General features: G+C 34.8%; 1 protein-coding gene across 6 annotated transcripts in view; it reads right to left on the reverse strand.

Annotated features, from left to right (window-relative positions):
* Positions 1 to 20,046, reverse strand: part of ctnnd2b (catenin (cadherin-associated protein), delta 2b) — a 236,984-nt gene that overhangs the window by 169,027 nt on the left and 47,911 nt on the right. For all 6 annotated transcript variants that reach the window (XM_061890179.1, XM_061890183.1, XM_061890182.1 and 3 more), the window contains exon 3: positions 554 to 666. In XM_061890179.1, the coding sequence (XP_061746163.1) occupies positions 554 to 666 (113 nt within the window). The remainder of the gene's footprint in view (positions 1 to 553; positions 667 to 20,046) is intronic.

The raw sequence follows: 20,046 nt of genomic DNA on the forward strand, positions 1-20,046 counted from the left end.
TCAAATAAATAAATAAATAAATATGTAGTATATAGAGACATACTGTAATAACTTGAAGTAAATAATGAAGATTAAAAACCAAATACACACAAAAAAATGAACTAAAAGCAGCCTTTTTCTCACAATGTGTACATTTTTTTGTTATAAAATCTGGACCAATTTTTCATATTCTTTCGGTTTCAGTATTATTGCAAAGTTTTCTCGGAAAATTATTGCGTTTTAATGTAAAATGATGACTTTTTCATGCAAAATGGTGGCATTTGTCCTGTAAAATTCTAACTTTTATCACAATTTTTTTGTCGTTTTTGTAAAACAGTGAAATTTTTGGAGTAAAATGATGACTTTTGTCGTCATTTCGCCGAGTAAAACTCCGATTACTGTTATAATATTGCCAAAATTTTAAAGTTTACTGAGAAAATTGGGACTTTTGTTGAGTAAAATGACGACTTTTTTCATAAAATTGCTAAAAATTTAAGCTTTTCTTGTAAATGCTTCCCCTCTGGTCAACATATGAAATAACAAGTGTGTGTTGAAATGCGCCCCCTTAACACACCTGATGCTGGTCATGCTGCCGGTGTCAGAGCCCAGCTTGCATCTCTCCAGCTGACTGGCAACAATCTGCCGCTCGGCCTCCAGCTCCCGGGTCAGACGCTCGAACTGCAGCTCCTGGAGGGAGAAGGAGGAAACCGGGTCAGAAACCGGGTCAGAAGCCGGGTCAGAAGCCTCCCATTGACTCTCCTGCCCCCTTGTGGCAGTGTTGGCAGATGCACGGGGGCGACTGGCGGGCCAGCAGGACCAGGTTTTGGTGTGCTTGGTCTGCCAGAATCGCCGTGTGAGGAAAACATTTTCTGTCTGCTTCATTGAACGTTTTTTGAATAGTTTCAAATTGGGAAGCATCTCATTTTAAAATAAGCAGACATATTTAAACCAATTTTTTGCCTGTCTGAGCAAAAAAACGAAAAAATGTGGCGATGGAAGAAGTTTAAGTTGTCTTGGTGTGTTGTTTATATCTCATTCAAACATATTATTATTATTATTAGCTTCTTAGTTTTGGGTCCGGTGACAAACTTTTGACGATCTATTGCCTTAAAAAACTATTTCTGATGTCTCACTGAAAAATGACTATTCAGGGGATTCAATCAATCAATTAATGTTGTCAGGCTTGGGCTGTGGATGTTTGTGCTTCCTGGATGCAAGGATGATGTGGGACGAGTCAGGCATGAATGTAAGTACATGGTTTATGTAATAAACAACAAAGAGCGCTCACAATGGAGGAAGAAACTTGGCTAAACAGTACAAACGTGAAACAAAAACACCTGCTCGTTGGCATGAAAGACAATTTAACTATAAACTTAAACAGCACGAGGGCAAGACTAAAGACATGAAACAAAAGAGTGGATAAATACATAAACTTACACGGCATGCAACTGTGGACGAGGACGTGAAGGTTTGAACAGCGTGGGTAGGGTGCGTGCGAGTGTGAGGATCCCAGGACGAAGACAAGAAAAAGAGGGACTTAAGTAGCTGTGATGATTAGTGAAAACAGGTGAGGCTGAGAACAAGGACGTGACAGGTGAAAACTAATGAGGTTGGCATGGAAACAAACAAAACCAGGAAGTGCAAAACGTGACTGATTGTCCAAAATCAAAACATAACACGACAAAACAAAACATGGTCCGTAGGTGTGACAAATGTTTACTTATATAGCCCTAAATCACAAGTGTCTCAAAGGGCTGCACAAGCCACAAGGACATCCTGGGCTCTGATTGTGACTTGTTTAAAGTGTGTTGGGATCAGGGTTGTCCATTGGGCAAAAAAAAAGAAAAAAGTGTATATATATATATATATATATATATATATATATATATATATATATATATATATATATATATATATATATATATATATATATATATAAAATCATATATACACACACACACATATATATGCACACACATATATACACAGACACACACTATATATATATATATATATATATAAACATATATATATACACACACACACACACACATATATATGCACACATGTATATATACACATACATACATATACAAACATATATACATATAGATACATACATACATACACACGTCTACATACATATATATATAAACATACATTCACACACACACATATACATACACACACACATATATATATATATATATAAACATATATATATACACACACATATACATGCACACATGTATTCATACATATATACACATACATACATATACATATATATATACACATGTCTACATACATATACATAAAAACATATACATACACACACACATATGTATTTGTATATGTAAACATACATATATACATACATACATATACAAACATATATACATATAGATACATACATACATACACACGTCTACATACATATATATATATATAAACATATATTCACACACACACATATACATACACACACACATATATATATATATATAAACATATATATATACACACACATATACATGCACACATGTATTCATACATATATACACATACATACATATACATATATATATACACATGTCTACATACATATACATAAAAACATATACATACACACACACATATGTATTTGTATATGTAAACATACATATATACATACATACATACACATACAAGCCCTGTTTCCATAGGAGTTGGGAAATTGTGTTAGATGTAAATATAAACAGAATACAATGATTTGCAAATCCTTTTCAAGCCATATTCAGTTGAATATGCTACAAAGACAACATATTTCATGTTCAAACTCGTAAACTTTATTTTTCTTTGCAAACAATAATTAACTTCAGAATTTGATGCCAGCAACACGTGACAAAGAAGTTGGGAAAAGGTGGCAATAAATACTGACGAAGTTGAGGAATGCTCATCAAACACTTATGTGGAACATCCCACAGGTGTGCGGGCTAATTGGGAACAGGTGGGTGCCATGATTGGGTATAAAAACAGCTTCCCAGTCTTTCACAAAAAGGATGGGGCGAGGTACACCCCTTTGTCCACAACTGCGTGAGCAAATAGTCAAACAGTTTAAGAACAACATTTCTCAAAGTGACATTGCAAAAAATTTTGGGATTTCAACATATACGCTCCATAATATCATCAAAAGGTTCAGAGAATCTGGAGAAATCACTCCACGTAAGCGGCATGGCCGGAAACCAACATTGAATGACCGTGACCTTCCATCCCTATCAAAAACCGACATCAATCTCTAAAGGATATCACCACATGGGCTCAGGAACACTTCAGAAAACCCCTGTCAATAAATACAGTTGGTCGCTACAACAGTAAGTGCAAGTTAAAGCTCTACTATGCAAAGCGAAAGCCATTTATCAACAACATCCAGAAACGCCGCCGGCTTCTCTGGGCCTGAGATCATCTAAGATGGACTGATGCAAAGTGGAAAAGTGTTCTGTGGTCTGACGAGTCCACATTTCAAATTATTTTTGGGAAATATTCAACATCAAAGGGGAAGCGAACCATCCAGACTGTTATCGACGCAAAGTTGAAAATCCAGCATGTGTGATGGTATGGGGGTGCATTAGTGCCCAAGGCATGGGTAACTTACACATCTGTGAAGGCACCATTAATGCTGAAAGGTACATACAGCTTTTGGAACAACATATGCTGCCATCTTTTTCATGGACGCCCCTGCTTATTTCAGCAAGACAATGCCAAGCCACATTCAGCACGTGTTACAACAGTGTGGCTTCGTAATAAAATAGTGCGGGTACTTTCCTGGCCTGCCTGCAGTCCAGACCTGTCTCCCATGGAAAATGTGCGAAGCGTAAAATAGGACAGCGGAGACCCCGGACTGTTGAAGGACTGAAGCTCTACATAAAACAAGAATGGGAAAGAATTCCACTTTCAAAGCTTCAACAATTAGTTTCCTCAGTTCCCAAACGTTGTTAAAAGAAAAGGTGATGTAACACAGTGGTGAACATGCCCTTTCCCAACTACTTTGGCAAATTCTAAGTTAAATATTTGCAAAAAAATATATAAAAGTTTATGAGTTTGAACATCAAATATGTTGTCTTTGTAGCATATTTAACTGAATATGGCTTGAAAAGGATTTGCAAATCATTGTATTCTGTTTATATTTACATCAAACACAATTTCCCAACTCATACGGAAACAGGGTTTGTAGAAGACAAATGAGATGAAGTCCGGGAGATTTACGCCCCGAGGCAGCTTTGGTGGCAACATAATATGTTGGAAATGAATTATTGATGGCGTCAATAATGTAACACGTCCACAGCCCACTTCCTCTGTAATTATGACTCATTATTAGTCGGACCCGCGCATGCACGGCTGCAACGATGCATGCATTTTGCCGTTATTGCTCATTAGCACTCATGTAGTCCAGGGGCCAACAAGCCTTCCACACACACAACACTTGAAGGATCCGATGGAAGGTTCTTAAGGCCATCTGAATGAGAATATATAGAAATGGGACAATGAAAAAGGAGGACTAGCTCCAAATTGCTCAGGACAAGATAAAACCAGCAGCCCGGAGGTTGGGTCTTAGGCACAACAGGACAATGACCCCAAAAGTGGTAAAAGAAGGGCTAAATCAGGCTAGAATGAAGGTTTTAGAACGGCCTTCCCAAAGTCCTGAGTTAAAGGTGTGGACAATGCTGAAGAAACAAGTACATGTCAAATTACAAAATTACAACAAAAAAAATGCCATGATGAGGTATTGTGTGTGGAATTTTGAGGACAAAAATAAATGTATTCCATTTTGGAATAAGGCTGCAAGACAACAAAGTGTGGATTGTAAAGCACCTTATAGTCGGAAAAATATGGTACTTTTGTCCATGTGATTTTTTTAACAAATTTACAAAATTACAAGAAAAATAGCAAAATTACAAAAAAGAAACTGTTATGATGAGGTATTGTGTGTAGAATTTTGAGGACGAAAATGAATTTATTTCATTCTGGAATAAGGCTGTAAGACAACAAAATGTGGATTGTAAAGCACCTTATAGTCGGAAAAATATGGTACTTTTGTCCATGTGATTTTTAACAAATTTATAAACTTACAAGGAAAATAGCAAAATTACAAAAAAAATCTGTCATGAGGTATTGTGTGTAGAATTTTGAGGACAAAAATGAATTTATTCTATTTTGGAATAAGGCTGTAAGACAACAAAGTGTGGATTGTAAAGCACCTTATAGTCGGAAAAATACGGTACTTTTGTCCATGTGATTTTTTTAACAAATTTACAAAATTACAAGAAAAATAGCAAAATTACAAAAAAAACTGTCATGATGAGGTATTGTGTGTGGAATTTTGAGGACAAAAATGAATTTATTCCATTTTGGAATAAGGCTGTAAGACAACAAAATGTGGATTGTAAAGCACCTTATAGTCGGAAAAATACGGTACTTTTGTCCATGTGATTTTTAACAAATTTACAAACTTACAAGAAAAATAGCAAAATTACAAAAAAATACTGTCATGATGAGGTATTGTGTGTAGAATTTTGAGGACAAAAATGAATTTATTCCATTTTGGAATAAGGCTGTAAGACAACAAAGTGTGGATTGTAAAGCACCGTATAGTCGGAAAAATATGGTACTTTTGTCCATGTGGTTTTTAACAAATTTACAAACCTACAAGAAAAATAGCAAAATTACAAAAAAAATCCGTCATGATGAGGTTTTGTGTGTAGAATTTTGAGGACAAAAATTAATTTATTCCATTTTGGAATAAGGCTGTAAGATAACAAAATGTGGATTCCAATGCACCTTATAGTCGAAAAATATGGTTCTTTTTGTCCACATGGTTTTTTATTTTTAATACATTAACAAAATTACCAAAAATATTTCCAACAATACAAAAAAAACTGTCATGATGAGGTATTGTGTGTGGAATTTTGAGGACCAAAATGAATTTATTCTATTTTGGATTAAGGCTGTAAGACAACAAAATGTGGATTCCAATGCACCGTATAGTCGGAAAAATATGGTACTTTTGTCCATGTGATTTTTTTAACAAATTTACAAAATTACAAAGAAAAAACTGTCATGATGAGGTATTGTGTGTAGAATTTTGAGGACAAAAATGCATTTATTCTATTTTGGATTAAGGCTGTAAGACAACAAAATGTGGATTCCAATGCACCGTATAGTCGGAAAAATATGGTACTTTTGTCCATGTGATTTTTAACAAATTTACAAACTTACAAGAAAAATAGCAAAATTACCAAAAAATACTGTCATGATGAGGTATTGTGTGTAGAATTTTGAGGACAAAAATGAATTTATTCCATTTTGGAATAAGGCTGTAAGACAACAAAGTGTGGATTGTAAAGCACCTTATAGTCGGAAAAATACGGTACTTTTGTCAATGTGATTTTTAACAAATTTGCAAACTTACAAGAAAAATAGTAAAATTACAAAAAAAATCTGTCATGATGATGTATTGTGTGTAGAATTTTGAGGACAAAAATGAATTTATTCTATTTTGGAATAAGGCTGTAAGACAACAAAATGTGGATTGTAAAGCACCTTATAGTCGGAAAAATATGGTACTTTTGTCCATGTGATTTTTAACAAATTTACAAACTTACAAGAAAAATAGCAAAATTACAAAAAAAATCTGTCATGATGAGGTATTGTGTGTAGAATTTTGAGGACAAAAATGAATTTATTCCATTTTGGAATAAGGCTGTAAGACAACAAAGTGTGGATTGTAAAGCACCTTATAGTCGGAAAAATACGGTACTTTTGTCCATTTGATTTTTAACAAATTTACAAACTTACAAGAAAAATAACAAAATTACAAAAAAAATCTGTCATGATGAGGTATTGTGTGTAGAATTTTGAGGACAAAAATGAATTTATTACATTTTGGAATAAGGCTGTAAGATAACAAAATGTGGATTCCAATGCACTGTATAGTCGGAAAAATATGGTACTTTTGTCCATGTGATTTTTAACAAATTTACAAACTTACAAGAAAAATAGCAAAATTACCAAAAAATACTGTCATGATGAGGTATTGTGTGTAGAATTTTGAGGACAAAAATAAATATATTCCATTTTGGAATAAGGCTGTAAGACAACAAAGTGTGGATTGTAAAGCACCTTATAGTCGGAAAAATACGGTACTTTTGTCCATTTGATTTTTAACAAATTTACAAACTTACAAGAAAAATAGCAAAATTACAAAAAAAATCTGTCATGATGAGGTATTGTGTGTAGAATTTTGAGGACAAAAATGTATTTATTACATTTTGGAATAAGGCTGTAAGACAACAAAATGTGGATTCCAATGCACCGTATAGTCGGAAAAATATGGTACTTTTGTCCATGTGATTTTTTATTTTTAATAAATGTACAAAATTACAAAAATATTTTAAAAAAAAACCTGTCATGATGAGGTATTGTGTTTAGAATTTTGAGGATGAAAAATAGTTGATCCCATTTTGGACCTATGAACAAATCCCAGCTAATAAAACAGAACCCATTTTGGGCCATTTTTTTTTCTATTTTCATTTCTGAAATAAAAAGTTGGACAAATATTTAATGAGACTTTTATTTACTCCTGCTGAACAAAGATGTTAGCAATATGCTAAAATTCATGCTAAACACGAAGGAAACGTTGAAATAGTGCTTCCTGTTCAAGTTGTCATCACACTGATGAACACACATTTTTGCATTTTGGATAAATATAAATTGCATTTTTGTGTTTATCTGGAAAAATAAAAATCCACATAAGGAAAAATAGCACAAAATACAATTCTATGGCAATATTTGTTTGTTTTTTAAATCTGCTATATATAATAAAAAACAACAACTGTACCTTCCATTCATTCTAATTCCAATTCAAATAAGAAACGCAAATCAAAAAAATAAATTAGGGCCGTTTTTTTTTATTTATTTGGGATTTAGAATAGAACAATAATTGAACAACAACAAAAGTCCCAACTTGGACTTGTTTCTTCAGCATTGTCTACAAGTTTGTCCCAAAAAAGCAACACATTTAGCTGAACCGCAGCAATTTTGTGGTGAAAAATGTGCACAGAAGCTTGTGGATGGCTACCAAAAGCGCCTTATTGCAGGTAAACTTGCCAAGGGACATGTAAGCAAATATTAACATTGCTGTATGATTGCTCACATTTGTCAGACTCAAACACGGATGACATCTATTAAAACAAGACAAGAAGCAAGGAATCATGCAGAGACAGAGTTCAATTTAGCTGGCAAATACAAACATTGCTGTACGTATACTTTTGACCCAGCTCACATTTGTCAGACTCAAACACGGATGACATCTATTAAACAAGACAAGAAGCAAGGAATCATGCAGAGACAGAGTTCAATTTAGCTGGCAAATATGAACATTGCTGTACGTATACTTTTGACCCGGGTCACATTTTCAGTAGAGCCACAATACATTTGTTAGATTAATTGTTTCTAAATCATCACAAAAAACTTTGTATTACATTGTGTGCCGGACAAGAAGACAAAAGGCTGGAACCTTCCAAGAAGAAAATGCTCCTAAAACTCCACTGGGACTACAAAGCGGACAGATGGCAGGATCTGCCCAACTTCCACAGGAACTCGTTTTGAAGTATTTTACGAATTCTCTTTGAACTATTCATGGAACTCTCTTATGGGACTCTCTGAACTATTTTATGGGACTCTCTTTGAACTATTTTATGGGACTCTGAACTATTTTACGGGAATCTTTTTGAACTATTTGACGAACTCTCTTCGAATTATTTATGGAACTCTCTTATGGGACTCTCTTTGAACTATTTTACGGGACTCTCTTTGAACTATTTTACGGGAGTCTTTTTTAACTATTTGACGAACTCTCTTCGAACTATTAATGGAACTCTTATGGGACTCTCTTTGAACTATTTTATGGGACTCTGAACTATTTTACGGGAGTCTTTTTGAACTATTTGACGAACTCTCTGAGCTATTTATGGAACTCTCTTATGGGACTCTCTTTGAACTATTTTATGGGACTCTCTTTGAACTATTTTACGGGAATCTTTTTGAACTATTTGACGAACTCTCTTCCAACTATTTTATGGAACTCTTAAGGGACTCTCTTTGAACTATTTTATGGGACTCTCTGAACTATTTTATGGGACGCTCTTTGAACTATTTTACGGGAATATTTTTTAACTATTTGACAAACTCTCTTCGAACCATTTATGGAACTCTCTTATAGGACTCTTTGAACTATTTTATGGGACTCTCTTTGAACTATTTTACGGGAGTCTTTTTGAACTATTTGACGAACTCCCTTCGAACTATTTATGGAACTCTCTTATGGGACTCTCTTTGAACTATTTTACGGGACTCTCTGAACTATTTTACGGGAGTCTTTTTGAACTATTTGACAAACTCTCTTCGAACTATTAATGGAACTCTCTTATGGGACTCTCTTTGAACTATTTTATGGGACTCTGAACTATTTTACGGGAGTCTTTTTGAACTATTTGACGAACTCTCTTTGAACTATTTATGGAACTCTCTTATGGGACTCTCTGAACTATTTTATGGGACTCTCTTTGAACTATTTTACGGGACTCTCTTTGAACTATTTTACGGGAATGTTTTTGAACTATTTGACAAACTCTCTTCGAACTATTTATGGAACTCTGAACTATTTTATGGGACTCTCTTTGAACTATTTTATGGGACTCTCTGAACTATTTCACGGGAATCTTTTTGAACTATTTGACGAACTCTCCTCCAACTATTTATGGAACTCCCTTATGGGACTCTCTTTGCACTATTTTACGGGACTCTCTTTGAACTATTTTATGGGACTCTCTTTGAACTATTTTACGGGAATCTTTTTTAACTATTTGACAAACTCTCTTCGAACTATTTATGGAACTCTCTTATAGGACTCTGAACTATTTTATGGGACTCTGAACTATTTTACGGGACTCTCTTTGAACTATTTTACGGGAATCTTTTGGAACTATTTGACGAACTCTCTTCGAACTGTTCGGTAACCGAAGGCCACGCTGTTTAGGACCCACTTCCCGGGTGGGGGAAGTCAATTCAAGAAGGAGGAGTACTTTTTTTGAACATTGTCACAATTTCAAAAGGGTTCAAAACAATGGAGGTCAGTTCCCGGTGGCTTGTTTTATTTTTTTGGAGTTTTTTTTTCAAAGTTTTACCGGTCTCGGAATGTCCCTAGGTGAAGCTTTGGTGTGGGGCGGCATAGCTCGGTTGGTAGAGCTTGAGGGTTGCAGGTTCGATTCCCACTTCTGCCACCCTAGTCACTGCCGTTGTGTCCTTGGGCAAGACACTTTACCCACCTGCTCCCAGTGCCACCCACACTGGTTTAAATGTAACTTAGATATTGGGTTCCACTATGTAAAGCGCTTTGAGTCACTAGAGAAAAGCGCTATATAAATATACTTCACTACTATCTGGGGGGCAGAGCGTGGTGCAGGACTGTACAGAGAGTACAGTGGCCATGTCTCTCCTCAGATCTGGGTCCAAATTTAATTGTCTCTGTTTGATTCCTTGCCTTTGGTCTTGTTTAATAAATGTCATCAGTGTTTGAACCTGACAAAATCCAGAAAAGAAGCAAACTCCACGAATGTTGTAGCCTGATTTAAAAAGTTAGGACGCCCCCTTAGATTCAAACCATCTTCCCGTTCTTCCACCGCGTTAAAATGTGCCGCATGTCTGAAACAAACAAAGCGTACCCACAAACTCCAAAAGCACGACGGGTTTTTAGAACTTAGTCGCCTCAGAAAGACAAGAGAATAGTTGGGAGCAGAGATGTTACACACAGCGTGGATCCTGTTCGAACCCCCCTGAAAAATAACAAAAGCCAGCGCTCATTCCTGAAGAAGAAGACACCTGTTCCCGCGGTCCTACCTTCACCAGGACCATACCGCACGGCTACGGCGTCCCGCGGCGGGACCGCGTCCTCGCCGGCAGACTTTAGGACGCTGGTCCATCCTGGCTCGCGACGCGGGTGAGAAGTGAGTCGGCGGTGGAGAGAGAGAGAGAAAAGCTACGAGTGGTCACTTGAGCCGTCTCCTGGCTTTCTCCACATCTCTTTATCACTCCCACTATGGGGGGAGGCGGGGCGGCACACACACACACACACACACACACACACACACACACACACACTGTCCCCCCCCACCCCCCCGAGCATAAAGGTGTCCATGGCAACGCTGGGTTTGGAAGCCCGCAGGCATTATTCACGCCACGTTGCATCACAATGGGCCCTCGCTCGGGTCCACCCCTCAGAAAGCCCGCCGCTCACCCTGTCCCCCCCCTAGGCGGTCCAGAAGCCAGACTTGAGCACAGGAATGGCGGTCAGGAGTGTCTTAATAGCAGTTCTACAGCATTTGTCCAAAAGCGCATTAGTGAAGTCGAGAAGGCCTGGCTCTCAGTCTCCATCTAGCCGGTTCATGTCAGGACTCTGTGCAGGCCAGTCAAGTTCATCCACACCCAGACTATCATCCATGTTGTACAGCCCTTAACTTTGGGCTGATAGTAAGGCGGACTTTGTTGACCAGTTTGACTCTCCTGGGAAGGCTGTCCACAAGGTTGACGAGTGTCTTCATAACAATTTTACATCATTTGTCCAAAAGCGATTTGGTGAAGTCGAGAAGACCTGGCTCTCATTCTCCATCTATCATGTTCAGGTCAGGACTCTGTGCAGGCCAGTCAAGTTCATCCACACCCAGACTCTGTCATCCATGTTGTACAGCCCTTACCTTTGGGCTGATAAGGAGGGTGACTATGTTGACCAGTTTGACTCTCCTGGGAAGGCTGTCCACAAGGTTGCCGTGTGTCTTTTTATCAATTTAACACCATTTGTCCAAAAGCGATTTGGTGAAGTCGAGAAGGCCTGGCTCTCGGTCTCCATATGTCAGGACTCTGTGCAGGCCAGTCAAGTTCATCCACACCCAGACTCTGTCATCCATGTTGTACAGCCCTTACCTTTGGGCTGATACTAAAGTGGACTTTGTTGACCAGTTTGACTCTTCTAGGAAGGCTGTCCACAAGGTTGCCGAGTGTCTTTATAGCAATTTTACACCATTTGTCCAAAAACGCTTTGGTGAAGTCAAGAAAGCCTGGCTCTCGGTCTCCATATGTCAGGACTCTGTGCAGGCTAGTCAAGTTCATCCACACACAGACTGTCATCCATGTTGTACAGCCCTTACCTTTGGGCTGATACTGAGGGTAACTATGTTGACCAATTTGACTCTTCTGGGAAGGCATGTCAGGACTCTGTGCAGGTCAGTCAAGTTCATCCACACCCAGACTCTGTCATCCATGTTGTACAGCCCTTACCTTTGGGCTGGTACTGAGGGCGACTGTGTTGACCAATTTGACTCTTCAGGGAAGGCATGTCAGGACTCTGTGCAGGCCAGTCAAGTTCATCCACACCCAGACCCTGTCATCCATGTTGTACAGCCCTTACCTTTGGGCTGATACTAAGGCGGACTTTGTTGACCAGTTTGACTCTTCTGGGAAGGCTGTCCACAAGGTTGCAGAGTGTCTTTATAGCAATTTTACACCATTTGTCCAAAAGCGATTTGGTGAAGTCGAGAAGGCCTGGCTCTCGGTCTCCATATACCAGGACTCTGTGCAGGCCAGTCAAGTTCATCCACACCCAGACTCTGTCATCCATGTTGTACAGCCCTTACCTTTGAGCTGATACTAAGGTGGACTTTGTTGACCAGTTTGACTCTTCTGGGAAGGCTGTCCACAAGGTTGCCGTGTGTCTTTTTTAGCAATTTTCCACCATTCTTCCAAAAACGCTTTGGTGAAGTCGAGAAGGCCTGGCTCTCGGTCTCCATATGTCAGGACGCTGTGCAGGCCAGTCAAGTTCATCCACACCCAGACTCTGTCATCAATGTGGTACAGCCCTTACCTTTGGGCTGATACTGAGGGCGACTATGTTGACCAATTTGACTCTTCTGGGAAGGCATGTCAGGACTCTGTGCAGGCCAGTCAAGTTCATCCACACCCAGACTGTCATCCATGTTGTACAGCCCTTACCTTTGGGCTGATACTAAAGTGGACTTTGTTGACCAGTTTGACTCTTCTGGGAAGGCTGTCCACAAGGTTGCCGTGTGTCTTTAGAGCAATTTTCCACCATTCTTCCAAAAACGCTTTGGTGAAGTCGAGAAGGCCTGGCTCTCATTCTCAATCTATCATGTTCAGGTCAGGACTCTGTGCAGGCCAGTCAAGTTCATCCACACCCAAACTCTGTCATCCATGTTGTACAGCCCTTACCTTTGGGCTGATACTGAGGGCGACTGTGTTGACCAGTTTGACTCATCTGGGAAGGCTGTCCACAAGGTTGCCGAGTGTCTTTATAGCAATTTTACGCCATTTGTCCAAAAGCCCATTTGTCCTGCCCGTGCTCACACTTGAACCCAATTTTGAGGAGGCTACCATGGTAACCGCACCATAGCAACAGTCCCATCCATGTCAACAACTCCAAGAACCGCTCACCCCTAAATCCTCCACACAACACCTCCGCTCCAAACAGGCTAACCTCCTCCCACCTCCAAGAACAAAGCTACGAACTATGTGAGTCCGTGCTTTCTGCCCCGCTGCTCCCAGTCTGTGGAACGCTCTCCCTGACCACCTGAAGGCACCACAGACTGTAAATGCTTTTAAAAAAGGCTTAAAAACGCTTCTTTAAAAAAAAAATTTTTTTTTTAAAGCCTTTTTATAGATATATGCATACTAGTTCTAGCTATTAGGCTGTTTTAGTTTTTATATTTTATTTATTGTCATATTTTTATCATTATATTTATTTTTTAATACACTTTGAGGTTGTTTGCTCAATGTAAAGTGCTTTTTACAAAGAAAATGTATTATTATTATAATTAAATAAAACAAGACAAGACAACAGGACAGCACTTATCATATTCAACTCATTTTAAATGAGATTTTGTTGTCAAAAACTATCAATATTTACCAAAGTGCTGATAGTCCAACTACCAGGTACTCGGAATTGATACCATATTTGGGAATGGTGCCCATACCTATGCACGCAAAACCTGGGTCTCTGCAACCCGGGGTCCAAACGGAGCCAAGTTGTTAGCATCATAATTGTAGTGTTCCGTTATTTGGCAGAGAAATCCAGTCTTGGTAAATCACACTCTCTGTTCAGGTCATCGAGCGGTCTTGGGAAGAATAAGTCCCAGCTATCCCACCTCAGGACTGTCCTATCCCGATCTCCCTCGGCTTCAAAACCATAAAAGAGCACAGTTTGGTCATTCCTGGAGGTAAAGAAGTCTTACCATGAGGCAGTAAACCTGGTAATTAGAAGCCATGAAGTCCCAACGGGGGTCAGTAGCTCCTGAGAGGATTGCTGCCCCTCCTACTGAGGCAGACTCCAAGCTGTGCCTCTTTGCCTCTATTTGTTTATGTGACGTGGTCCTCTACAGCCGCACCACCCACCCAATCAGGACTCTCCACTGGTGTGTTGTAGTGTTGTGTTGCAGTGTTGTATGCAGTGTTGTGTTGTAGTGTTGTGTGCAGTGTTGTGTTGTAGTGTTGTATGCAGTGTTGTGTTGTAGTGTTGTGTGCAGTGTTGTGTTGTAGTGTTGTGTGCAGTGTTGTGTTGTAGTGTTGTGTTGCAGTGTTGTGTTGCAGTGTTTCTACAGTTGGGCGCTTGCCTCGTATGCAAATACATGCAAAGTGAATTGTTTATCTTATCAGCACTTATGTGTATGTGTGTGTATATATATATATATATATATATATATATATATATATATATATATATATATATATATAATAAAACAAAAGAAAGAAAATAAACCAAGGAAATGGAGTGTGAAGTAGATCCAAAATGGAATGGGTGACAGACAATGTGAAGTATTTAGCTGAGGTGTGTGTCACCAAATGTTGTTTGGTAAGACACACACACACACATAAATATTTATATAAACACCTTTGTTTAACCAGGAAAATCCCATTGAGATTAAGAATGTTTTTCAAGGGAGATTATAGCAGATGATTAGCAGTAAAGTTATGTACTTTGTATTGGGATAGCGACCTCTTCATTTTGTTGTCATACAGTCTTAAATCTGATTTAAGTGGCATTTTCAAAGTGTAATATATATATATATATATATTAGGGGTGTTTAAAACAGATTTTCGAAAGAGTCTCAATTCTTGTAACTGATCTAAATCGATTAAAAAAAATTATATTATATACACACACATATACACACATACACTCATACATAATTAATATATAACACACATACATATTTATACATATATAAACACATTTACACACATATATACATACATACATGAATGCACACACACACACGCATATATATATATATATATATATATATATATACATATATACACACACATATACATATACACACAAATATACATATATATACTAACACTCATATATATACATATAAACACATATATACACACAAATATATATACACACATACATATTTATACACACATACAAACGTATATATACACATGGGTACATATACACACACACACACACACACTGTATATATACATATATACACACACATATACATAGACAAAAATATACATATATATATATATATATATACACACACAAATATCTATACATCTAAACACATATATACACACACAAATACATATATACACACACAAATATACACAACTATATATACACACACACACACATACATACATATTTATACACACATACATACAAACGTATATATACACAGGTACACACACACACACACGCATATATATATATATATATACACATATATACACACACCTATACACACAAATATACATATATATATACAGTATACACACTAATATATATACATATAAACACATATATACACACACAAATACATATATACACACAAATATATACACACAAATATACACCTATATACACACAAATATATATACACACACTAATATATATACATATAAACACATATATACACACACAAATACATATATAAACAAATATATACACACAAATATACACCTATATACACACAAATATATATACACACACTAATATATACATATAAACACATATATACACACACAAATACATATATACACACATAAATATATACACACAAATATACACCTATATACACACAAATATATATACACACACATACATATTTATTCACACACACATACATACATACATACACATACACACACACACAAACATATATATACACATGGGTACATATACACACACACATATATACACACACACACACTGTATATATACACACACATATACATAGACAAAAATATACACATATATATATATATATATATACACACAAATATTTATACATCTAAACACATATATACACACACAAATACATATATACACACACAACTATATATACACACACACACACACACACACACACACACACACATACAAACATATATATACACGGGTACACACACACACACACACACACACACTTTATTCATATATCATTTTGAACCTCTTCTGTCCAGCCACCAGGAGCTTTTAGCTTGGTAGCTAACACGCTCGCCTCTAATGTCGGGCGACTCAGGTCCGAGTCCTGGGCCTACCAGACAAAGCAGGGATGGAAGCAGGCCGGTAAAAACCGGTGCCGTGACCCGGATGAGAGTGAGGTTTAGGGGTGGGGTGTCTGGGCCATGGGTGTACCTTGGCAGACAACTTTTACAGCCCCGGGTTTTTAGCTCAGTGGCCAGCACGCTTGTCTCTCATACATGTACACATGTGCTTCAATGACTGACTGCATCACCTCTGCAGCTTCTTCCTGGGACAAAACTAGCTTGCAGGGACAAGACTAGCTTGCAGGGACAAGATGGCGCCCACGGAAGTAATTATCAGGGAAGCATGGCGGTGCCACAAGACTGAAGTGGAGTGGAACTCTTCTCCTCTCGGAAAGAAGTCTAATTGTGCCCTGTGGTGTCTGTCTGACATTTAGTCTGAAACAAAAATTGTCCACAACACCCAGCAATATGTTAGGAGGAGAAAAGGTGAGGCCTTTAATCCCAGGAACACCACACCTACTGTCAAGCATGGTGGTGGTAGTATTATGCTTTGGGCCTGTTTTGCTGCCAATAGAACTGCTGCTTTACAGAGAGTAGATGGGACACAAGTGCAATGAGCATTAAAAAACAAAAACAAAATTACACCCATTCAAATCCATAATAAGGCATGATGGGAAAAATATAAAACATTCTCCCCGTTTATCCATGTTTGACACATTTTAGCTGCTGGATATTTCGGATTGATTACAAAACTTCACGCGAGAAAAAAAAAGTAAAGGTCAAATTTTCACATACTTTTAAAAAACAATTATAATAGCTACTAATTATGTATCCATTATATCAATTTTAATGTATTATATATTTTTGACGGTAAATTATTTTTTGACAGTAATTTTATTTATTATTTTTGACAGTAATTTTAAATAATTATATTTTTGACAGTAATTCTAATGAATTATTTTTTACAGTAATTTTTATTATTATTTTTCACAGTAATTCAAATTAAAACATTTTTCAGACAATAATTGTAATCATTATTTTTAGAGTAATTTTAATTATTATTTGAAAGTAATTTTAATTATTTTTGACAATTTTAATCAAATATAATATTTTGACAGTAATTTTAATTACATTTTTGACAGTAATTTTAATTATTTTTGACAGTCATTTTAATTATTATTTTTTACAGTAATTTTAATTAATATTTTTTTACGGTCATTTTAATTATTCTTTTTTTTACAGTAATTTTAATGAATTATAATTTTTTGGAAAGTAATTTTTATTAATCACATTTTTTACAGTAATTTTAATTATAATTTTTGACGATAATTTTAATTAATTATATTTTTTGGGCCGGTAATTTTGATTAATCACAATTTTTGACAGTAATTTAAATTATTTTTGGACAGTAATTTTGATTATAATTTTTGACCATAATTGTTAGTATTTTTTGCCAGTAATTTTAATTATAATTTTTTGACAGTAATTTTAAATAATTATTTTTGACAATAATTTTAATCAATTATAATATTTTGACACTCATAATTAATTACATTTTTGACAGTAATTTTAATTATTTTTGGACAGTCATTTTAATTATTATTTTTGACAGTCATTTTAATTAATTTTTGACAGTAATTTTAATTAATTATTATTTTTTGGACAGTCATTTTAATAAATCAAATTTTTTACAGTAATTTTAATTATAATTTTTGACGATAATTTTAATCAATTATATTTTTGGGGCCGGTAATTTTGATTAATCACAATTTTTGACAGTAATTTAAATTATTTTTGGACAGTAATTTTGATTATAATTTTTGACCATAATTGTTAGTATTTTTTGCCAGTAATTTTAATTATAATTTTTTGAGAGTAATTTTAAATAATTATTTTTGACAATAATTTTAATCAATTATAATATTTTGACACTCATAATTAATTACATTTTTGACAGTAATTTTAATTATTTTTGGACAGTCATTTTAACTATTATTTTTGACAGTCATTTTAATTAATTTTTGACAGTAATTTTAATAAATTTTTGACAGTAATTTTAATAATAATTTTTGACGATAATTTTAATTAATTATATTTTTGGGGCCGGTAATTTTGATTAATCACAATTTTTGACAGTAATTTATACTATTTTTTGCCAGTAATTTTAATTATAATTTTTTGACAGTAATTTTAAATAATTATATTTTTTACAGTAATTTTATTTATTATTTGAAAGTAATTTTAATTATTATTGTTGACATTAATTTTCATCAATTACAATATTTTGACAGTCATTTTAATTAATTAAATTTTTTGACAGTAATTTTTATTAATTTTTTTTGACAGTAATTTTAATTATTATTTTTTACAGTCATTTTAATTAATAATTTTTGACAGTAATTGTAATTTTTTTGGGACAGTAATTTGAATTAATCATATTTTTTACAGTAATTTTAATTATAATTTTTGACAATAATTTTAATTAATTATATTTTTTGGGCCGGTAATTACGATTAATCACAATTTTTGACGGTAATTTAAATTATTTTTGGACAGTAATTTTGATTATAATTTTTGACAGTAACTGTTATTTTTTGCCAGTAATTTTAATTATAATTTTTTAACAGTAATTTTAAATAATTATTTCTGACAATAATTTTAATCAGTTATAATATTTTGACAGTCATTTTAATTATAATTTTTGGACAGTAATTTTAAATTATTTCTGACAATAATTTTAATCAGTTATAATATTTTGACAGTCATTTTAATTACATTTTTTGACAGTAATTTTAATTCATTATTTTTTGACAGTCATTTTAATTATTATTTTTTACAGTCATTTTAATTAATAATTTTTGACAGTAATTTCAATTAATTATAATTTTTTGGGACAGTAATTTGAATTAATCACATTTTTTACAGTAATTTTAATTATAATTTTTGACGATAATTTTAATTAATTATATTTTTTGGGCCAGTAATTTTGATTAATCACAATTTGACAGTAATTTATATTATTTTTGGACTAATTTTGATTATAATTTTTGACAGTAATTGTTATTTTTTGCCAGTAATTTCAATTATAATTTTTTGACAGTAATTTTAAATAATTATTTTTGACAATAATTTTAATCAGTTATAATATTTTGACAGTCATTCTAATTACATCGTTTTACAGTAATTTTTAATTAATTATTTTTGGACAGTCTATTTAATTATTATTTTTTACAGTCATTTTAATTAATTTTTGACAGTAATTTAAAAAAAATTTTGACAGTAATTTGAATTAATCACATTTTTTACAGTAATTTTAATTATAATTTTTGACAATTATATTTTTTGGGCCGGTATTTATGATTAATCACAATTTTTGACAGTAATTTAAATTATTTTTGGACAGTAGTTTTGATTATAACTTTTGACAGTAATTGTTATTGATTTTTGCCAGTAATT

The sequence above is a fragment of the Nerophis ophidion genome, linkage group LG28 (assembly GCF_033978795.1).
Source record: "Nerophis ophidion isolate RoL-2023_Sa linkage group LG28, RoL_Noph_v1.0, whole genome shotgun sequence".
NCBI lineage: Eukaryota > Metazoa > Chordata > Actinopteri > Syngnathiformes > Syngnathidae > Nerophis > Nerophis ophidion.